The 20,116-nt window shown below is 36.5% G+C and overlaps 1 protein-coding gene across 1 annotated transcript in view; it reads right to left on the bottom strand.

Annotated features, from left to right (window-relative positions):
• DNAH8 (dynein axonemal heavy chain 8) overlaps positions 1–20,116 on the bottom strand; it is a 153,620-nt gene that overhangs the window by 58,743 nt on the left and 74,761 nt on the right. The window contains exons 42-52 of the mRNA XM_068148416.1: positions 19,582–19,668; positions 19,387–19,494; positions 18,063–18,197; positions 17,172–17,333; positions 12,262–12,508; positions 10,688–10,929; positions 10,468–10,608; positions 6,650–6,887; positions 5,462–5,604; positions 3,038–3,172; positions 445–567 (exon numbers count right to left, since the gene is read on the bottom strand). Of these exons, the coding sequence (XP_068004517.1) occupies positions 445–567; positions 3,038–3,172; positions 5,462–5,604; positions 6,650–6,887; positions 10,468–10,608; positions 10,688–10,929; positions 12,262–12,508; positions 17,172–17,333; positions 18,063–18,197; positions 19,387–19,494; positions 19,582–19,668 (1,761 nt within the window). The remainder of the gene's footprint in view (positions 1–444; positions 568–3,037; positions 3,173–5,461; positions 5,605–6,649; positions 6,888–10,467; positions 10,609–10,687; positions 10,930–12,261; positions 12,509–17,171; positions 17,334–18,062; positions 18,198–19,386; positions 19,495–19,581; positions 19,669–20,116) is intronic.

Below are 20,116 nucleotides of genomic sequence, written 5' to 3'. Positions count from 1 at the left end.
ACCAAGTGACATATTTGTTATGCAGAAAGTTTGTATACTAGTGCTCCCAAATTAATTGCAATCTTGTAATTAATAATATGGTACTTGGGTACAGTGATGCTTTTTATTTAGTCTTAAATTATATAAGGAATTGGAGATACTGTAAGATAGGATACATTACCCTACACATCACTTCAATAAACCTACTTTTTTCCCCTCCATCTGTGTGCTACACTTAGAAAGCCTGTTCAATAATTAACAGTCAAGAATCAAGTAAGATTAAGTTAAGATTAAGTTAATCAACAGTTAAGAACCAGTCCACTGATTCTCATGTATATATAAAAACAAAAACACAGAACAAAAAAAGAAACCAAACAAAAAACTCCACACACACCACACACCCCCCAAAACCCAACAACAGCACATAGTTTGAGAATAAGTTGTATTTGTTAAAAAGCATGTTACCTGATCTCCCCATTCATTGATAAGTGGCATATTTATATCATCAATAAACACAGTCATTTTTCTGCCTCCAGGAGGTCCATAACTACTTCCAACACGTTTTTCCACATAACTCTCTATTGTCCTCTAAAAATTAAAGAAAGTTCTGGTTTTGAAACAATAATTAAAATGTACTGTTAAAAAACATGTTACTTATTGCTTTCTGCTGCAGCACTTATCCAATGATATTCTTGTGTTTGTTAGCAGTTTCGTTTTGGCTTCATCATTAAGGAACTCTATTCTACTCATCACATAATCACAGAATCATAGAATCACAAGGTTGGAAGAGACCTCAAAGATCACCAAGTCCAACCTATCACCACGGACTTCATGACTACTAAACCATGGCACCAAGTGCCACATCCAATCCCCTCCTAAACACCTCCAGGGATGGTGACTCCACCACCTCCCTGGGCAGCACATTCCAATGGATAACAACTCTCTCTATGAAGAACTTTCTCCTCACCTTGAGCCTAAACTTCCCCTGACACAGCTTGAGACTGTGTCCTCTTGTTCTGGTGCTGATTGCCTGGGAGAAGAGACCAACTCCTACCTGGCTACAACCTCCCTTTCAGGTAGTTCTAGATAGCAACATTCAGTTCTATGCAATTCCCTGGCCCTTAGGACTATGTCCTGTGACCCATTTCTGGCTACCAAAGACAGTTTCAAAAGGTTTTCAAACATGGAATTTATTATTTCATTTAGCAGCACTGAAATAAATTATTATAATGAAGTAATCAAACTAAAATGACATTAATTTCAGATTGTCACATTATGTCTGTATGAAATATTACATCTTTTATAAATTGTATTTGTCTTCAAACATGTCAAGATTAATGCAAAAGAAACTGCTAAGAGAAAAGCAAATTAAGAAATCAGAACTTGTGAATCAAAGCAGAAATGGTATTTTCTTTATCTAAATCACAATTTCTATAAATACTAAACTTATTTAGAAAGGCATTTATGAATCTCCCTTCCAAAGGGTAGCTCAGGAGAGAAACAGAATCTGCTTTCAGAGAGTTTATCATGCACTGTCTGTAAATTATGATTGCTTTGGATTTCCCCTGGGCAAGCTCAATTGGTTTATGCCTGCAGTACAACCATAGACCATAAAGAAGCAACTTAGTCTCCTTTTACAATGATTTTTGTCAGCTGTCTTGTAAGCTTTAGGCTGGATGTTAGGAAGAAGTTCTTCATAGAAAGAGTGATTGGCCATTGGAATGGGCTGCCTGGGGAGGTGGTGGAGTCACCATCACCAGAGGTGTTCAGGAAGAGACTGGATGAGGTGCTTGGTGCCATGGTTTGGTTGATTAGATAGTGTTGGATGATAGCTTGGACTCGATGATCTCAACGGTCTCTTCCAACCTGGATAATTCTATTCTATTCTAAGTAATAGAGTATTTTAACATTTTGGTGGCAATAACCTTTTAAGATAAGTTCTGAAGGCAGTTGGAACAAGAGAAATGGCAGAACAAAATAGCTTACAAGATGGTAGAAAATATTTTCCTTAGACAAATTATTTTCCAGTTTTACAAGAACAAACATCACCCTATATGAGCAATGTAGCATGTACTCTCATAATGACAGAAGTATTAATAGAATTTTTGAAACAGAAGGCAGATAAAACATTTATTCAAAGTTTATGTCACATTTTTTCCCATAGGAAATTAATTAGCTGAGTGGTCCAAGATAAACACATCTAGCATATTATTAATAATAATGTCATTTTTGAGATGTGATTAATGTGAAGAAGAGAAACTGCTAACAGAAAAAATGTGATTACATAAGTAATTAAGAATTTTGTAGCACATCTAACATCCAAAATCACCTAATCTTTCAAATACCCCCAGCATGGTGACTCAGCCTTAAAAATCTATCGTGCATGTGGCTTTTTCAAGTGTTCAGAAGCATTTCAACTATTTTACTGCTCCTCCTCTCTCTTGGAAATTGGCAGAGTGAGCTCTGTTTTCAGATAGCTAGCTAGCTGAAAAGGAGGAGTGTGCCTTCTGAGGTACTACAGGACTGCAGCAAAGACAAGACACAATTAAGATCCTTTCATAGGCTCTCTGTACCAGAAACAAGAAAGTTTGGGGTTTGTTTTCAAGATAGTAACGCTCTAGGGACACAAAGCAAAGGACACAGTTCAATTAACCTTGCATGCATGAATGGCTTCCTGCCTTATTTTACCATAGAGTTTGACTTAAACCACAGCTAGAGATCTTATGCATAACATAAAAACTCAGCTATTCTATCAGTTAAGAATTTTTAAAAATATATATGTTTTAGTCATTGCTTTTCACCATTTCTTAATGACGTTTATATTAGTTTCTTTAAAAAGATGCTTGGTTTTGTGAAGTCTGGAAGACCAGCTCCATGAATGGACTTAATTTTTAAGATTATAATTCACAGAATTTTCAAAAGCATTTAAGTGATTTAGAGGAAAAACATTCTCTAGATTCTATTTTAAAACTGCTTCTTTCATCATCAGAAACAAACATGCTTTAAATACGTAGCAAGGAAACTATACACACGAGTTGCTTAAAATCTATACTTTTACCTGAAACATGGATGGTTCTGTGGCAGATGAAAAGTTTAAACATTTTGACAAATGCACTTCTGGGTCATATTTCTTCACATATGCCTTAATCATGACTGTCTTTGCAGTCCCCTGTTCTCCTATGAGCAAAACCGCCTGTAACAGACATTTTAATCAAAACTTATAATCAAATACACGTAAAAGACTTATTTCAGAGAAAGTGATACATTCTGTGTCTATTTTTCAATGATATATTGTTCTGGTAAGGTTTTCCTGTGTCTCCATATGCAGTGACACAGCAGATGTTTTTCATCCTACCCATATTCTCCAGGAAAATTATTGGCAGTTAAAAGGGAAAAGACAAAGTGAGAATATACTTGACATTTTTCCTTAAGTTGCCTAACTTCTTCCACTTTCCAACACATTCACCACAGCATTCTCTTGTAGTGGATCCTAATAAGGCTTGTTCAGATTAAAGGTGCATAAAATTCTCAGTTCAAGATGGTATTTTGACAGCAAGAATTTTACTGCTACTTTCTGTTAATGTTATATATTAAGAGTATAAAATTTATTTTCTGGTTAATCTGTAAACTGTTAGTTGGGGGGGGACAAAGAAGAAGAAAAAGAAAGAAGAAGAAGGAAGAAAAAAGAATAATTAATAAGAAGAAACAAGAAGAAAGTAACAAATATGCTAAGACAGAAGACAGTCTTTCCTGGTTTCCATCGTACCTTGGTAAAATCTCAAACTAAACCAGAAAGCCAATGAACCAAAGGATTAATGCTTCTGTCTTTTAAACCCTTTAGAGAAATCATCAAATTAATCTGCTGTTTTTTCAGACATGTAAGAATGCTCTGTGACAGATGGTATTGTCTTCCTTACTATATCTGCTCCATGAAAGCTTGCAAAAGGGAGTGTGTATTAACTTATGTGAGTACTGAAGCTGACAATGCAGGAGATTTGAAATATTCAGATACTCCTGACTGACTTGTTCCTGCTTTAAACTGAATGCTCTCCAACAGATAGTCACAATAATAACATAGTCTCACTCTTCAGCCTAGTTTTGGACATCCAAGTGATCAGCTGACCAGATGATAGTAATAAACTTGCTGAGCAAATGAGTGAAGTCAGACCTGTTAAACACCACTTTGGTTTCATCTAGTACGTGTAATTCAGCTGTAGCTGGAAAGAAAGGTCATGCTGCTATGACCTGATCCAGAGGAGAAGAAAAAAATAAAATAGGTATTTCTCTATCACAATTCATTATGTGATTAAATCAAACTTTACCAAATAAAAAATATCTGAAAACAAAGCAAGCTAAATGCCTCCATGGAGGGCAATGCTCTGCTCTACAGGGAAGCATACAAAAGTCCCATTACACACTGAATGCTGAAACTTTTCAGCTGAAGAGACGGAGATATAAACCACAGAGAACTGTGGAAAATGCCAGGTTTCAGACTCTTTTTTAATAAGACTTAAAGGGATTTTTTTATTTCTATTGCAATGATGACCAAAAGAATGCACCTTGAAATATAATCAGTATCTCCCAAGACATTATTTGTTTCCAAATACAAAGATTCTTCATGCTTTCATAACTTGTGCCAGATACATCAAAGGCCAATTACAGCCCCTGAAACAGTTTCATCAAACCAAATCAACAGGTTTTCTGTCCAGTTCCCAGAATTTTACAGAAAAAATAGATTTCAGTACTGACTTACACGCTTGGGGTATTTCTAATACTGGGCTTCTGCTTTGAAGAAGGGAGCACACTGACATGTTTCACAAGCTGATACTGATTTCCATAGGAAGTTGCTGGTGTTAGCACCATTTGGCTGAAGCAAAATGAGCATTTCTCAGACCTTACTCTGTTTGAAAACAGGCCTGTATAAGTTTTACTAACTATTGTTCAATGTGGCCTGAGTCAAAAGTCATAATATCATGCTGGCCCTTACTGGTGAAAGCTGCATGAGGAGTGTTCTCTCATTTTCTACAGTTGTGGCTGCTGCTATAAACTACAGCTTTCCTAATTAGAGGGGGAAAAAATAAATAATGGCTAGGAAATTCAGGTTTTTACTGAAGCATCTTGTGAAATTTATTTTTCTTGTTTCCCCATTCAAAAAGGCATACATTAGAAATAATTGATATGGCAAAAAGACTAAGAACGAAGTTTTATGACATTGAGAAAAATGCTAGGTAGTTTGAGCTAAAACTTTTATGACAAAAAGCAGTATTTTATAAAAAGAATACTTAAAATACATTTTGCATGTGCACAGAAATATGTACAGAACATTCGTGCTTTGAAAATAAGAATGGAGCAATATGCACCTGGTGAGCAGTGACTAGAGACAGAGAATATTAAGAATGATTGCAACCCCAGATACTTAATAAAGAGTTTCTATTTCTTTTATATACTAGGCATGTACTTTTAAAAGTAATCTTATACTTACTTTCTGTTGTTTTGCAATTGTGTTTATCAAAAACTGAGTTCTGACATTGTCAACATTTGGAACCAAAATGGAGGCATAGTCTGGAACATCATTTTTTGGATAAACATAATCCTGAACTCTTTTACTCCAGTGCTCCCACTCACCTAATATGGTAAAATCAGGGGAAAATATTTCACAATGTTTTTATCATGTTCAACTTTCTGTTAGTAGAGGAAAAAGAAAAAGGAAAAAAGGAAAAAGATCCTAGATGTTATGGGTAAAGTACTGTAAAGTAAAGAAAAGGGGTGTTTTCAGATATAGCTAAAACTCATGTAACAAAGGGCATACTCACTAATGACCCCTAATTAGTCTACAATCCTACTAAATATGCAAATATTTATTAAATTTATATATACCTATCTGAATTAAACAAATAGACAACAACAAAACTAAACACACACCAAAAAAACCCAACCTCCAAGTGAATCAAAACCAAACTCCAAATGTACCCCAAACCAACAAAACCAAAGAACGTGTACCTAGAAACTCATTCTTATCCTGCTGGTGAAAAGTTTCAGAACACAAGAACAGGCATTATGGATGTGTACACTAAACACTGCTGGCAAATAAAATTCTGAATTTAGATATAAGAGAAACAGATCTACTCATGTAAGAAGAGACACTGAAAGAACAGTAAGCTCTTTGTGAAATTGGCTGTGCATTATTCAAAATATTAATTTGTTGTAGAAAATATCACACTAGTCAAAACACCTTACAGCTTTCTAAACCATAAGATTTATTACTGATTATCAGAGATGAATAAGTAATAGTTATTAAGTTTTCAGATTATATTTGTAAACAAAAAATACTACCTGTGAGGAAATGATATATATAATTAATATTAATTTAGACTAAGCTATCTTAAGCATCTAAAAACTGTAGTCTTCCTAATAGAAATCTGTAAGAACATAATTAAAGACAATCGAAATAAGAAAATGTTACCAATAAGGATTCTATACTTCTTTTCTGATTTCCTACATACACAGAGGCATTGCATACAGAATCCGTGTTAATAGTATATTGTCAGCCAAAAAATCTCCATTTATATGACTGTAGAAGGACTAAAGGAGTAATTTTAAATTTCAGAGAAACTGTTATCCATTTTTAAATGCCAGTCTGAAACAAATGAATATTAGTAATTTCTCTTACCTTTATCAGTAACATAAAACTCATACATGGTTTGACTGGAGCCAGGTGAGATTCCTGGTAAGTCTAATTTGTTATCATGAGCTCTAATAAAAGCTTCAAGTTTATCTCTACTCTCCAACTCCAGAAGTGCACCTAAACTCCACATTATTGCAAAGCAGAACAACTTATGCAGATGAGGTGTAGATGATAAACCACCTTCTTCCTTTGATGGAATCAAGCCCTCCAGAAGATTAATAGACTGCAAATATTTAAAAATATTATGCATTAAGAAAATATTAGATAATCACATTTTATTTTTAAACATACAAGCATATGCATTATTTATATGTATTGAAACTTTAAATCATAATCTGAAAACCAAGGCAGGCTGCCAATGAAAACATACAATCCACAGAATCATAGAATCAATAAGGTTGGAAGAGACTTCAAAGATCATCAAGTCCAACCTGTCACCCAACGCCTCATGACTACTAAACCATGGCATCAAGTGTCACGTCCAATCCCCTCTTGAACACCTCCAGGGACAGTGACTCCACCACCTCCCTGGGCAGCACATTCCAATGGCCAACAATTCTTTCTGTGAAGAACTTTCTCCTCACCTCGAGTCTAAACTTCCCCTGGTGCAGCTTGAGACTATGTCCTCTTGTTCTGGTGCTGGTTGCCTGGGAGAAGAGACCAACCCCCACCTGGCTACAACCTCCCTTCAGGTAGTTGTAGAGAGCAATGAGGTCTCCCCTGAGCCTCCTCTTCTCCAGGCTAAACAATCCCAGCTCCCTCAGCTTCTCCATGTAGGGGTTGTGCTCAAGGCCTCTCCCCATCCTCGTTGCCCTTCTCTGGACATGTTCAAGAGTCTCAATGTCCTTCTTAAACTGAGGGACCCAGAACTGGACACAGGACTCAAGGTGTGGCCTAACCAGTGCTGAGTCCTGGGGCACAATGACCTCCCTGCTCCTGCTGGCCACACTATTCTTGATGCAGGCCAGGATGCCATTGGCCTTCTTGGCCTCCTGGGCACACTGCTGGCTAGCTGTCAATTAGTACCCCCAGGTCCCTTTCTGTTGGGCAGCTCTTCAGCCACTCCAACCCCAGCCTGTAGTGCTGCATTTCAGAACTACAAACCCAGGAAAGCAGACTAAATATATCCGTATAAAACTGGATACAATTTCAAAATTACTTAATAATTTGATCAGTAACTATCCTCTCAAATTATGCCTACAATAAATGTAATTTAAGACCTAATGTAATAGAACAGCTTTTTAAGGGGTTTTATAATACCTAGCGGGATATTGGGAAAAGTTGGTAGGGCCTAAACATTTCTTGCCATGTTTACACATGAAAAAATTTTCAACATCTGTCAGTGTGTTTATCTCAGTTATGGTCAGTTGATGTATCTATCACATTAACTTCTGTTCTGTATTAAAAAAAATATATATTAAAATACCCTATTTTATAATTGTTCAGTCTCTTTCTGTGGAACTAGATTCTAGTAACTTGCTATCTACAATTCTGTGGTGTTGCTCATGAAGCTAGATATTTGATTGTCTGAGATAATATAACTCATATTCCCTTTATATACAAGCATATTGCATCAAAATATATCTTTTTAACAATGAAACACATGTTTAATTAGCTCATGGTGCTCTGGATCTTAGTAATACTCTGTAACAAGGTTTAGAAGAAAGAAAAAAATAAAGCTGTCTTATAAAAACCTCACAGATGTTTGTGACAAATCAGATTACAATTTCATTTTGGCTAGCATCTCATCTGAAATAACAACCAAAAGGGGACAGTAGAGAAGAGTAAAACCAAAGAATAAACTATCTTGGCTTCTGGTGGTACTGGGCGTGATACTTCCTATTGGTACTCTCTTCAGCCTGGGGTTTTCAGAATTAAATACACTTTCTAAGTTTAGCAATTCTATATGGAATTTCCATCCTGAAAACATTGACTGGTCTTGAATAAAGCTTTATTGTCTATAATACTCCTAAGCAAGATAGGTCTGCTATTCATTGCACTGAATGTTGGTTTTTTCCCTATGTGAAACCCTTCATGTTTATCTTCACTGAATTTCATTCGTTGTTTTATTACCTACTTATTCAGTCTCATAAAGTCTGCCTAGAGTTCTTCACAGTTAATTGTTTTGTCCTTATTAGCCTAAATAATTTAGTATGATCAGTAAACTTCTTTGCCTACAACTTTTCAAAACTGTTCATGAACCTTTTGAGCAACATTGGTCCCAGCAAAGCTACCTTAGGACCAGTGGCAATCTCTGTTCCTCCTAAGAACTGAAACTCTTATCACACAGTTTGGATCTTCTTTTGTATCTTCTAATCACTTATTTATCTAGATATGAACCTCCTATCTTCCGCTGCAACTGCATAGCTTCTGTGTAAATCAATGGTAAAGAACTTTATTGAACACCTTTGTTCCTTTAAACAGGCCATATCAATCCAATCTCCTTCAGCTACAAGTTTACTGACTCTTCCAATAGGCTTTTAAGGTAGCATAACTCTCAACAAAAAATGTATTGGATGTCCAAAGGTAAATCATATTTGTATCCCTACTGAGGTGGGCTGGTAAACAGTTAGAAAGTCAGTGGAAATTGCAAGGAGGAAAACAAAGCTGAGACCACTTTATATATACATATACATAAATATACATATACATATATGTATGTGTATATATATATATATAAAAAAACATTACAAATCTGTTGTAGACAAAACCAGCTTAAATTGTGAATGCTAATGTATGGTAGATAATTTGGTACAGGTGCATGTTTGGGTGAACATCCAAAACTGTATTTTAGAACTGAAATACTACTCTGCTGTCTGTTAGATGTAACTGGTTTGAGATGGCTGTAAATTTTTAACACAGCAACATGTCCTGAATCCCACAATTAATGAAGAGACATAAGACAGAACAACCAATTAGGAGACAGATAAGGTACAGTGCTTTTGCACATAGATTCTATAGATTCCATTTGATACAGTACAGTTAATTTTTGCAGCATTTAATGTGGCTATTAATTTGCAGCAAAAGACTTCAGACTATTGAAAACCTGAAGCTAAATCCCTAAAGAAGAGTAGAGAGATCTTGAGTGCAAATTTAAGCTGAAGTGTTATCAAAATATATTGTCTTGTCTGCTCTCATATTCAAAGGCACTACTGACATGAGAGTATCAATATAAAACTGAGATTCCACAGACAAATGGAAAATCTGGAGACAGACTGCAGATGAAAACAGACTCAAATCAGCTGGAACCATGCAGTACAGGACTGACAAACACATAATTTTATTATTAATAAATCACTGATAAAGTTTGGACTCCACTCAAGGTAGAAGTCCAACTGATAGGAAAGGACAGACAAAAATTATTACATTGACCTTGGAAGTGCTGACTGACAGAATAACAGCTATTACATCTGGAAATAAAAAGTTAATTAGGATTATTCTTCACTCCCTCTTTTGACACTGTCACTAGGGTTATACTGACATCACAACTTGGTTGGTATTAAAAGAACTAAAACAAAACCACGAACTTATTAAGCACATGCTTCTGAAAACTGACTGAATCTTACAAAACACACTCAATAGAAGACTAGCCTACATATGACGTGAGAAGTAAAATTTCCTTCTGCACATCTCTAACAGCTCCTCTTATATTACCTAAGAAACAAATATTAAGTTTGAGGTTTTCTTTGTGAGAAAGCAGTATTTTCAAATTAATTGTTTTGCTTTCAAAGGTTCTCCTTTCTATTTCTGCATGTTTACTGTAGTCACTCAATTCATACAGACCCACATAGCATCTGTTTTACCTGCATAATGTAGTTACATTCCAGAAGCTCCATTTTTGGGTTAAGATTTAGTCTCATATATGTATATGCTGGTTCAAAGATTCTATCATACAAACTTTGTAAAACTTCAGCTTCCTGAGAAGAACGCCTCTTCAGCCATGCCTGAAATCATTCACGGTATTTTTATGTATAAAATGTACAACAAGGTAAATTTAGGAATAGACAGTAATGAGAATCTTACTTGCAATATTGGTCTCCAGCTGAGGGCAGATGAACTGATGTAGACCATACCCATTCGAGAAACTGTTGCTGGAGAGGCATTCTCAATGTTGTGGACCTCAAATAACAGTTTACATGTAGGAGACATGGGAATTCGATCACCATTTGCAAGAGTGAGTGTCTTGTTATCATCTAAAACTGAATTTAGATTCTCAATCCAGATTGCATCTACAGGACCATCTAAAACCAGAAACACATTTTCACCTGGAAAAGCAAACAAAAGAGAATATCACCATGCTGAAAGAGCAAGGAAATATTTTTGCAAAACATGGTCTAGAACTTAAATAGCGTATAAAAAAGTATTTTGTTTGTAATTTCTACCATCTCCACGGATGGTCATTACTATATAAACTGCGTACTTAGTTAAAGATCTGTTTCTGAAACAATTAGTAGCAAATGAGGTCGCAAGTATATCTTTATGATGTTGAACATCTGCGGTGAGATGGCTCTCAGACAGACTGGCTCTCAGACAAGACACTATGCCACTCTCACTCTCTCCTCCTCCTCAACAGGACAGAGGGAGAAAATATGGTGAAAATGCTTGTAGGGTGAGGTAAAGACAAGGAGAACATTTATCAGCTACTATTACAGGCAAAACAGACTTGACTTAGGGAAAATTATTTTATTGCAAATTAACATAGACTTTGATCATAAAAAAACAAACAAAAACCCTAAACAATCTTTCCCCCACTCCCTTTCTCTTTCTCCAGAACATCTGCCTTCTCAAATGAGTCTAACTCTTCCTTCTTCCTCTCTCTTCCACCCCACCCTGAGCAGAATATGAGGGATGGGGAATTCAGCATTTTATAGCTAAAATAAGGGTTCTTTGGACATATAAGCAAAAGGCATTGAACATTGATAGACCTCATTTAAGTTAATAAAAACTATAATCATGCATGAATTCTGAAACCCTAGTTGTTTTTCTTTTATTTTGTAACATAAATACAGATGACAGGGCTAAATGTTGGCAACTGAATTTTAACATTCTGGTTTCCTTCTGAAAGCAGGAAATTTTCAATAGAGAAAATACAGACACCTCCAATATGTAAAATTCAACTTTATTTTTAAAAGAGTCTCCTTCTAACAAGGTGCCCCAGAAGAATATAATTTGTTTAATATATATATTCTGTATTTTTTCCAATATCAATTAACTACTATGAAAAATAATTTCAGTATTCCAGTTCTAAAATACCAAAATATGCACATGGGTAATGCACAGATGAAAAACTATGGAGAAAAACATTCCCTTCAAGCTAGTGCAATTAGTAAATATAAATTATAATTTGCCAGCTTCCAAAAGAACACATCTACATTGTAGAACTGAAGTAGCAAGGAAATTAATACCTTTTAAAAATTTAGATATACTCCTGAAATAGAATTGTCAAACTGTTACCCTCTCTCAAGAAATAACCTGTAATCTCATCTGTTTTCTGTAGTTTCTCGCAACAGGTGTCTTCACATTTTCAAATTCGAGACGCTTTGTCAGCATATCATTCAAGAGGTATTTTTATGTTACAACTCAGAGTACTTACATACCCTTTTTAGCTTTCAGTGTTTTCCTCCACAGTGTAGAAAAGATTCCATCTGTCCAATCATTAGTTGCAGAATCTAGTTTTCCAAACATCTGGGGAGCAGTTATAGCTTTGGGGTTCATACGCATTTCTTTGTGAGGCTCACCACATTCAGTCAGTGCTCTCATTAACACATTTATGACCATTGTTTTTCCAGATCCACTAGGCCCAAGTATCATCAACCCATGACGTACTAGAGAGGTTTCATACAACTGTCAGCAAAAAAAATCAAAGTGCTTTAAGAAATGTATGCTTTGCAAAGATTTTGGTTTGTATTTAATACATGTGATTACAAATGTATTAGCCATCCAAATTACAAGCTCAGGGTGTTTAGGAAGACACTATTCTATTCTATTCTATTCTATTCTATTCTATTCTATTCTATTCTATTCTATTCTATTCCATTCCATTCCATTCCATTCCATTCCATTCCATTCCATTCCACTCCATTCTTGTCTCTTTACAACAAAAAGGCACAATAAAATAAAATAAAATCAGCATGTGTTTGCTGATTTTAGTGTTTTGTGGAATAGTACAAACCTTCACATCCTGGAATAGTACAAATCTTCACATCCTACTCTTCTAAGTTTACTATAAAACAGTTTACAGAACCAAAACTTGCCTAAACTTTTCAAAATCACTAAAAATAGTTAAGATTTTAAAAGTAATTTTCTGTATTAGTGAAAAGGAAAAATGAATAGCAGCAAAACATGAATGTGACAGAAGATGACTAGTCACTACAGTGCTAAAACATGTGAGCATATGAAACAAACATAGGGACCGTGCTTCCTTCAGGACTGTGGATGGATTTAGGTTCAGGAAAATTCTTTATTGATTTTTCTATTTTTCTTTTAGTAGTAGCTTTAGGCTTGCTATGGAAGTGGCTGGGTCTGCCTACAAAAGGACCAAAGGGGTAGTCCTCACAGATGACAGGACTTCATAAGGAGAAGCAGGCACTACAAATCTAAACCACAATTAAGTTCACCAGCAACTTGGCAATTTCAAACTTCTTATTCCCAGTGACTGAATTTAAGGCACAAGCAATCTTCATATGACCAGTTTAGCAACCAGAAATAGTAAGCCATGAGTTAAATGGCTTAATGAACATGACTTCAAGAAGGATGGTCAAAAAGTGTTTTCTCACATGCAAAAAATCTGCTTGTCATCAGTGTGAAGTCATGTGAAGGACAATATAGATCCAGCCTTCAGAGTACAGAGCAAAACCTTCTGTAAATTAGGTGGAGTGTAAACAGAGCCATAAATATACCTCTGGTTTGATGTCAGAGACATGGTATATTAGTTGCTGCAAGGTAACATAAAGCAGGATGTTACCCTTTGTACACCGCACATTACACTAGAATATTGTAATGCACTGTGCTTTTTGCTCCCATACAACAAAATACACATAGATTTGGATTTAAGCTAGACAACTTTGAAATTTTTTCAGAAATCTGATAATAAGCACAATGGTCAAACTGCCTTTTTTGGTTTAAATCTAGTTTCCTTTAAGATACTTTGTAAAAGCCAGTTATGTCGTTTATAATTTAAAACTGTATAATCAATGAACAAGCCTAGTACTTCAAGGCTTGTAATTTCAGAAAGTCTCTATTCTGAGGTTATGTTTCAAGAAGATCCAAGCACATTTCCACAGGGTAAAACATTCTGAGGTGTCAGTTGTGCTACTAGACTATTTGTTTCTAGAGGCAGTCTGACCCTTGTGCTTATTACCAGAGTTTTGAAAAACATTAAACAACTAAAGAGCAACAATGCTTTAATTACCTTTCTAGCTTATCAATTTGTAATTAGTTGTTGCAGTTTGAGCTGGGTGCCCCCCTGCAGTGTTTATTTCCTGTGTCCAGAAGTCCAGCCCAGAGGGGTGGACACAGGAAATTATGTAGTATTTCCTACCACAATCCTTTGCACCACTATAAGATGCAGTGCGGAGTCTAGCACTATCTCTTTTCTTCCTCCTCCGTCAGCCGGTAACTGGGGGAGATGTCTCCTGGCTTTGAGCCTGGCTAGGCCCAAGGCCATGGGGGGATGGGCAGTCTCAGATCTGGCCAGCTGAGACTAGCCTAGCAGTGGGAGGGGGAAGAAGGAGCCCTGGCGGTCTTGGGTGTACCCTCAGGTGGGGATGGGATCTCTCTGGGTCTGTTTTGGGATCTTTCTTTGTCACTGTGCTTTTGGCTTTCTGTAAAAGTTCACTGCTTTCTATTTAAACTTTCCATCACTTTTGCAATCTGTTTGTCTGAGTGTTTATTGTTGCTAATGGTGGGGAAGGGGGCTGCCTCAACCCAGCACATTCTTGGTAGCAGAGGATGGTTAAAGTGGGCAGGGGGTCTGCCCCCAACCCCTTTACATTAGTGACTGTCTAATTATTTATTTCTTGAGTTGCATTTGGTTAGGCTGCACCTTGAGTCCTGTGTCTAGTTCTGGGCCCCACAGTTTAGGAAAGATGTTGAGTTGCTGGAATGTGTCCAGAGAAGGGCAACAAAGCTGGGGAGGGGTTTGGAGCACAAGCCCTATGAGGAGAGGCTGAGGGAGCTGGGGTTGCTTAGCCTGGAGAAGAGGAGGCTCAGAGGATACCTTCTTGCTGTCTACAACTACCTGAAGGGAGGTTGTAGCCAGGAGGGAGTTGGTCTCTTCTCTAGGGCAGCCAGCACCAGAACAAGAGGACACAGTCTCAAGATGCACCAGGGGAGGTTTAGGCTGGATGTTAGGAAGAAGTTCTTCCCAGAAAGAGTGATTGGCCATTGGAATGTGCTGCCCAGGGAGGTGGTGGAGTCACCATCACTGGAGGTGTTTAGGAAGAGACTGGATGGGGCGTCTACACGATGATCTTGAAGGTCTCTTCCAACCTGGTTTATTCTATTCTATTCTATTCTATTCTATTCTATTCTATTCTATTCTATTCTATTCTATTCTATTCTATTCTATTCTAATGTGGATAGGGGAGTGTCTTGGCATAAAGGTTATCAGAAAATGAGTTAATTGTCTTCAGTAATAAATTCAGTTTCCAACATGACTACTTGTCAGAAATACAGCTGTTAGCCATTTAAATGTTATGTTGTAGTACAGATCCAAAAAACATTTAAGCACCTTTTTTTCCTTCCTAATAAACACATATTCATTAATCAACACATCATCAAGATTATTCCACACTAAGCCCATAATCCAAAATTACAGTTTAGTTATTAAATCATTAGTTCACTAGCCATAATGTAAAAATATTTTGAAGTCAAAACAATTTCTTGTAACATGTTAACAGTTTTATGTCTTTTCAGTCAGAACACACTTCAGGTCTACAGAGCTCACAGGCAAAGTAAAGAAAATATACTACAGTCCTGGCAGTCTGCCAGTGCATTCTTTAAGTGCCAAGAATCAAGTGTTTGTCAGGTCAAAACTAAGCAACTTTATTTTAGGCAAATAACACTGTTTTTAATAACTTTTTGCTACACCATCTCTCATTGTTACTGAAACTCTTGTACACAAGTATCAGATGGATATGTATTTCACTTAGGTGTGGTCTTTCCACGGTCTAAGGTGGTTAATGTACTTCAGAAGGATGAGAATTTTGAACACTAGACAGACAAATTGACAACATCTGTGTTTTTTTGCATCCTTTGTAGTCTACAAAACCTCTAAATCTCTTTAGAGCTTTAATTTTTCAATCACACATACATCAAAGAAACAATTTTCTTTGTATGATATTGAGACTATTTTTGATTCCTTCATTTGATTGTACCCACATGCATGGTGACCTGCATGCTTGTTATAAGTTCCACAAGTTTGTCATATTCTATGCTAAAACACATATGTTCTGTACATTCTCATACTTTCACTTTTTCAACTCAGTATAGGCAAGCTGGATGATTACCCAAGTGTACAAATTCTCCATATTCATGAGTAAAATCTTTGCCTACAAATGTCTTCTCAAACTCATCATGAAGACTCTTCTTCATTACAGAAACATATTTAAGTCAGAAATTCAGACCTCTTAAATTTTTCTTTACCTTTATGAAGGTGTTTAAGCTTCTCTAACTTAGCAGGAGTTGTTCCATGTCTGTGTTTACTTTCACTCTATTTACTGCTTTGTCCTTCAAAATGCCTCCTAATGCTTCTTATGACCTACTGTCTCTAGTCTAACAAATTCACATCAGAAACCCATGCAGGTGCCTTGCTGCAACATTCAGGTAACAGATGCACTATCATATGTGGGAAAAGCTGCGTTAATAGGGCTGGGGTTTTTCCTTCTTCTGGATAATTTAAAGAAATAGAAACATAAATCCCTTGGATTGGTCTTCTGTAGGATAGGATAGGATAGGATAGGATAGGATAGGATAGGATAGGATAGGATAGGATAGGATAGGATAGGATAGGATAGGATAGGATAGGATAGGATAGGATAGGATAGGATAGGATAGGATAGGATAGGATAGACCAGACGAGGTTGGAAGAGACCTTTCAAATCATTGAGTCTAACCTATCATCCAACACTATCTAATCAACTAAACCAACTAAACCATGGATCCAAGCACCCCATCAAGTCTTTTTCTAAACACCTCCAGGGATGGTGACTCCACCACCTCCCTGGGCAGTACATTCCAATGGCAAATCACTCTTTCTGGGAAGAACTTCTTCCTAACATGCAGCCTAAACCTCCCCTGGCACAGATTGAGACTGTGTCCTCTTGTTCTGGTGCTGGTTCCCTGGAAGAAGAGGCCAACTCCACCTGGCTACAACCTCCCTTCAGGTACACACAACCTTCCTGTTTTCCCATATCAGAAGTGCAGATCCTTGAATGAGACAGTGGTTTAACTACCAGCATGCTGTTCTGGCTTCTATTTGTTAAAAACAGTTTGGGAAAGCTTTTACCTGAACAAGCTTAAGATTCCATGGTGGATGGTTAATCAATCTGGCTTCTTCAACCTTATTAGCCACTGCAGTCTGAAGATCAACATAGGTATTGCTGTCCAACTGTAATCCCGGAAAGAGATCATTGATAAGACTAAGAAACAAAGGCTCATCTTCATCAATCTGAATGGAAAAAAAAAAAAAAAAAAAGTGCTTAAATCATGGCTATAGAGAGAGTATTCTCAAACCAAAAGAAAATCCTATTTTAAAATATAAACAGTAAGATTTTGAAGTCTAGGTGCTTAGTTTCATAAACTCACTCAGACAACAGGACAGATCACAACAGAAAATAGCACTTTGAAAATGTCCATGCAAAAAGTAAATTCAGAACTGGAACAGATTTCCCACTGAATAGACACAGGAATCTATTTGTTAAATCAATTTGTTGAACACTTGCAGCATACATTGGAAAGAACATCCTATCTGAAAGGAATTATTCAAAAGTCTAATTTAGTGAATACTTGAATTATTCCGTTTACTTACGGTACAGTAAACGGTCTGTACACAACTCAGTACATAAAATGTCATACTCACAATTAAGCCACTATTAACCTATTTGAACTTCTGCACCCTCAACAGTGTTTAAAAGTCTAATAAACTCCCATTGCTATTTAATTATAACATGAGGATTATCATGTTTTATTTTTAAAAGAAAAGGATGTTTGAAATATTTATCTAATCTTCTACAGAACCCTATAAAATATTTTGGGTTGGACATGATGATCTTGAAGGTCTCTTCCAATCGGGTTTATTCTAATCTAGTCTAGTCTAGTCTAATCTAGTCTAGTCTAGTCTATTCAACAGACTTGCCTCAAGCACTCTTGGTGTTAAAATATTACATTAGATTCTTACCAGCTTTGAAAGATTCATGTCTCTTAGCCCTCTCATGACAATACTTAATTCACTTTCATCCGGCCTGGCCCTCTTTTGAGTTCCAAGAGTCCTCAGTACTGAAAGAATATTCCTCAGACCAAAGTCATAATGGACCTACACAGTGTAAAAATGCTTATGGATCAGTAACAAGTTCTCTAGCCTCATTTTATCACTATATCTAACTTTACTTACACATTCTATGGTGTAGCTGCCCTGCCTAGGAGAGGTAGCTAAAAGAGGAATCATTGCTGTTGCTTAGGAATTATTCTATTAAAAATAAATGAAGCATAGTAAGTTTATTTTGAAGAAAGAGAGGAAACTTATGAGGGGTTTACTTTCTAAATTAAATTTAATTGACTTCACAATTTCTAATGCCATATAGCAATTATTTTGCAGCTTTGCACTAGAAGGCTCAAAAAAAGGTTTCATTCCAGACTTGATCTTTCTAACTGTGGCACCTTAAAGGCAAGACTTCAGCTCGAGGTGGTACTACAGGGAGAAGGACAGCTAAATTGAAACTGAAATGATCCTCCTGTGGGTTCCAATTTCCAACTACTTTATAGAATCATAGAATCAGTCAGGGAAATAATGGAAATTTAAAAAAAAATAAAAATAAACTGGCATCATAGAATCAGTCAGGGTTGGAAGGGACCACAAGGATCATCTAGTTCCAACCCCCCTGCCATGGGCAGGGACACCTCACACTAGACCAGGCAGGCCAGAGCCTCATCCAGCCTGGGCTTAAACACCTCCAGGGATGGGGCCTCAACCACCTCCCTGGACAACCCATTCCAGTATTCCATCACTCTCACAGTGAAGAACTTCCTCCTCACATCCAACCTGAATCTCCCCACCTCCAGCTTCATTCCATTCCCCCTAGTCCTATCACTACCTGAGATCCTGAGAAGTCCCTCCCCAGCCTTCTTGTGGGCCCCCTTCAGATACTGGAAGGCCACAATAAGGTCACCTCGGAGCCTTCTTTTCTCCAGCCCTAGATAATTCTTATAGAAAAATGATGCCACCAGGCTAATTTTTACCTGGCTTCTAAGTTTAGGTAGGGAATGTCACACACTTGCAACTACAAACTATCATTTTGTAGCATACAAAAGTTCATACGTGAGCAAATATACATGAATGAATATGGTGTTTTTTTCAAAAGGTTTATAGATATATTTGTTCTCAGTACACTTAAGCTAATTCTACATTTTGTAAAAAGCATAAAAACAATGCTTCAAAGACAACCTGCACAACCCAAAACCTAAGGGGCTTTAAATCTGTAGAGGAAAGGAATACGTAACAATACCTGCTTAGTGAGCTGCTCCTCACAGAGTTTATACAGAACAAAGAATTTCTGAGACAACATCACATTATCAATAAATCCGTAACTTGCAAGCTTAACTCTTATAATTATCTGGAATACATTTTTAGAAATGCCATTAGTTTTTCTGAAGCAAAGTAAGATACATCTTTGTTCTCTCAGTTCAGTCAGTAGTTGTACCTGTCTATCTGGAACCATCATTGCCACAGATCTAAACTGAATTTTGAGATTTTCTGGTAGTTCTTGACGTCCAGCATATCCAGGATTCTGTGTAAGGGAACAAAGTGCATTATTATTTACAACCACAGCTATGAATTTAATAACCTGTGCAAAATTGCCAAAGTAATAACTGAATTTCATTACCGTACCAAATCATCAATCTGAATACAATCAAGCTGGTTGATTTCTTCCACCGCATTCCCGATGCAAATAAATTTTCATTACCACTTTGCAGAAAAAGGTTTTGCAAAATATTTTTTAAAACAGATCACAAGAAGTCTACAGTGAAGAGATATTAGAAAGCCCTTCTCTATGTCTTGTGTCTAAAAGGCAAGTCATAAAGTATAAAATCTCACTGAATGTTTGACAGTTTGTGAATGATTATCTGCTGAAGCAAGAATTATATACGAAACTGTAATTCTCTGTTAGTGACAGAAGTGATTTTAATAATGGCTCAAGAATACACAGATTGTATTTTGTAACAACACAGCTGTGA

Source organism: Melanerpes formicivorus, unplaced genomic scaffold (assembly GCF_026170545.1).
Source record: "Melanerpes formicivorus ecotype bairdi unplaced genomic scaffold, bMelFor1.0.p_v2 SCAF_2, whole genome shotgun sequence".
Lineage (NCBI taxonomy): Eukaryota > Metazoa > Chordata > Aves > Piciformes > Picidae > Melanerpes > Melanerpes formicivorus.
Note: the sequence above shows the minus strand (reverse complement) of the source record. Positions and strands in the feature narration are given on the sequence as shown.